Raw genomic sequence first — 2,750 nt, forward strand, 5'->3', positions numbered from 1 at the left:
CAAATCAACGAATATCCTCGTATCTGTCGAGACCGTAATTTTATCTCGTTGCAGATTATCCTGAACTCGATGCATCGCTATCAACCACGCTGTCACGTGGTGGTCGCCCCTTCGCCACCGGGTGCGGCACCAGATCCTCGCACGGAAAATTTCAAGACGTTCTCTTTCCCGGAGACCAGATTCACCGCGGTCACTGCCTACCAGAACCATCGGATAACGCAGCTAAAGATCGCCAATCCGTTCGCCAAGGGCTTCCGGGACTGTGAGTCTGACGAGTGTGATAGCGTAGCTATCGCTGGGATGCAGAATCCGGCGAAAAGGCCGGCCACAGGAAGCGTCGGAAGCAGCGTGTTGACGTCGGGTTACAACGCAGTGCCGGGGATGCAGATCACGGGTATACCCGGTCAGGAGCATCATCAGTTCTACGGTGCGGCGGGCGCAGCTAGTCACTGGACTTATCCAAGTCATCATGGACACCAGCCGTCGGCACACGTTAACTCGGTCCATTATCCAGCCCATCCGCAACATCCGCATCCGGGCACTTCTCTCTAAGGACCACGATAAGAAAATTGTGATCATCATTGATCGTTTTTCGCTTGTGCACAATCTTTTATCGAAGACTCGATGACTGATTCTTTCGCGCGAGACTCAACGTGTATATTTGAGGAAACAGTGAGACATGTAAATTCAGTTTCGCGTTATTTGTATTTTGATGCTTCTTTATCATGGTTAACCAGTTGTTCAAATTTTCGTCGACGAAGAATCAACTGATACTGGAATTATAGTGTGAGGTAAATGTATTTTCGTATCGTCCGTGTATTAGCGCGGTCTTCTTCGTGACACGTGACAATCAACGATCGTTGAGTGATTTATTATCGGAAAAGACTCTACTTATGCCTTCGTAGTGCCTTAAGAACAATGGATATGATGGAACGTAATAAAACAGAAACATATATATTTCATACGCCATCCGTGTACGTCTTGCTAATTTTTGCAAGTATGAACATCATTTATCGCGAAATCACATTTAATCCAAAATTAATAGTGACGAAACGTTTATGTGCATATTTATATTTTTGCGTATAAGAGCGGACGATTTTTTCAAGACGATTTAGTCAGGAATAAGATTAATAAGAATAATTAACAGATAAAACATTGCGCTGGATGTTAACCCTTGATACTGCAACTCATACCAAAGATTGTGCTAATATTCAACATAAAGTATATATTTCTAAGTATATATTTCTACGTGCAATAATTTTGTATTGGCTCAATTATACATGACATCCATCTGACGTTTACGTCAAACAAGTAACATTAGAACTGAACAATTACGTTTAACTGTTGTGATATGTGCAATATTCACTTCCGTAAGTTGCTTATGCGTCTGCATAAATAAAAAAGAGATAGAGATTAACAGTTTGAAGCAATACATACATTTTTTATTCTCGCGAATTAATTCTATTATCGGCTCATACGCAAATTCCCTTTCTCAAACGCTCCAAATTGCCTCGCTAATGAGAAACAAATCGTCCGATCGATGCTGGCAAACTTGCGGAAGGCCAGGGAAGAAAGTGCCTTTTGTAGGAGCAAAGTGCGTCTATTTATACTGGGTGTCTCAAATGCTGAACGAGCCTAAAAGGTTCTCGAGCTAAGACGGGAAAGTAAACGCGCCGTGACACTCCGTGAGAGTGCGTGGCTACTAAGTGCCTTAATAAATTATGCTGCCGAGTATCGTGCCATTGTACGTTTAACTTTTTAAGACTCTCGATCAGTGTTTGATAGCATTAGAGGACGTTTTATGACCAAACGAGGAATAAACCCTGGAAGAACGCAACGCGCACACACGAGACTTATTTTCCTCGAATTCACTCCCTTTCCTTCAAAAAATCGAATACTCTGAAATTTTACTTTGAAAGTACTTTGAAAGTAGTTGGGAATTCTTTAATTCTTCATATAGTACTTTCACTTTCATATATTACACTTTCAAGCTTCTAATTGAAATAGCAAATATTTAATAACTTAGTTTCACATAATTATAATAATATAATTTTGAGAAATTATCAACAATAGTTATGAACAATAGTTATGAACAAAATGTTGCAATTATATCAAAACTTCCTGTCCTTTAAAGTTGCTTAATTTTTTAAAGGATTGGTTGCCAATTTTACGATTCGCCAACGATCACAAAAACCGTAGTTTAACATCAGGTTTGTCAGAAATGACGGACTAGGCAATGAAGCGAAACGAGAACTCGTATGTTTGAAGTCTCCGTGGCGTGACGGATGGACGGACGCGACATTCGCCGTGATTGATGACTGCACGAGGAACAACGCTGCGTAAACATATTACAAGCGTATGCTTAATGACTGCCAGCGACTACGATCTCTCGAGCGAGTTAAACGTTTTGCACTTATCCGTATTTTCAAAAAATGTTCCCGCCTCTGACTGAGGAAGAAAGAGGAGGAAAAGAGGAGAGGTGGGACTCTTGAGGTATTATAAATGTCTCACAAGCCAACTATATTATCATCAAAAGTTACTGAATATATGTATTTATTTCTCATTAATATGTTCGCAGGGAATTGTGCGATTCACAACACATTAATGGAGAAAATTATATAAATAAACTGAGGATACATTTGTTTAAAAATTCGCCACTATATCACGCAGAAGTATCTACAGAGGGTGGAAATTCAATCGCAATTCCCAATCATAAGTGGAAGGATAAAAAATAAGAATTGACGAACGAA

General features: G+C 40.2%; 1 protein-coding gene across 1 annotated transcript in view; it reads left to right on the plus strand.

The window, feature by feature from the left end:
* LOC116847981 (T-box transcription factor TBX1-like) overlaps nt 1-599 on the plus strand; it is a 6,241-nt gene extending 5,642 nt beyond the window's left edge. The window contains exon 4 of the mRNA XM_032823642.1: nt 55-599. Coding sequence (XP_032679533.1) covers nt 55-552 — 498 coding nt within the window. The 3' untranslated portion in view covers nt 553-599. The remainder of the gene's footprint in view (nt 1-54) is intronic.
* Nucleotides 600-2,750: the final 2,151 nt, after the last annotated feature.

Source organism: Odontomachus brunneus, unplaced genomic scaffold (assembly GCF_010583005.1).
Source record: "Odontomachus brunneus isolate Ranch 3 - 2012 unplaced genomic scaffold, Obru_v1 Obru_scaffold_086, whole genome shotgun sequence".
Taxonomy (NCBI): domain Eukaryota; kingdom Metazoa; phylum Arthropoda; class Insecta; order Hymenoptera; family Formicidae; genus Odontomachus; species Odontomachus brunneus.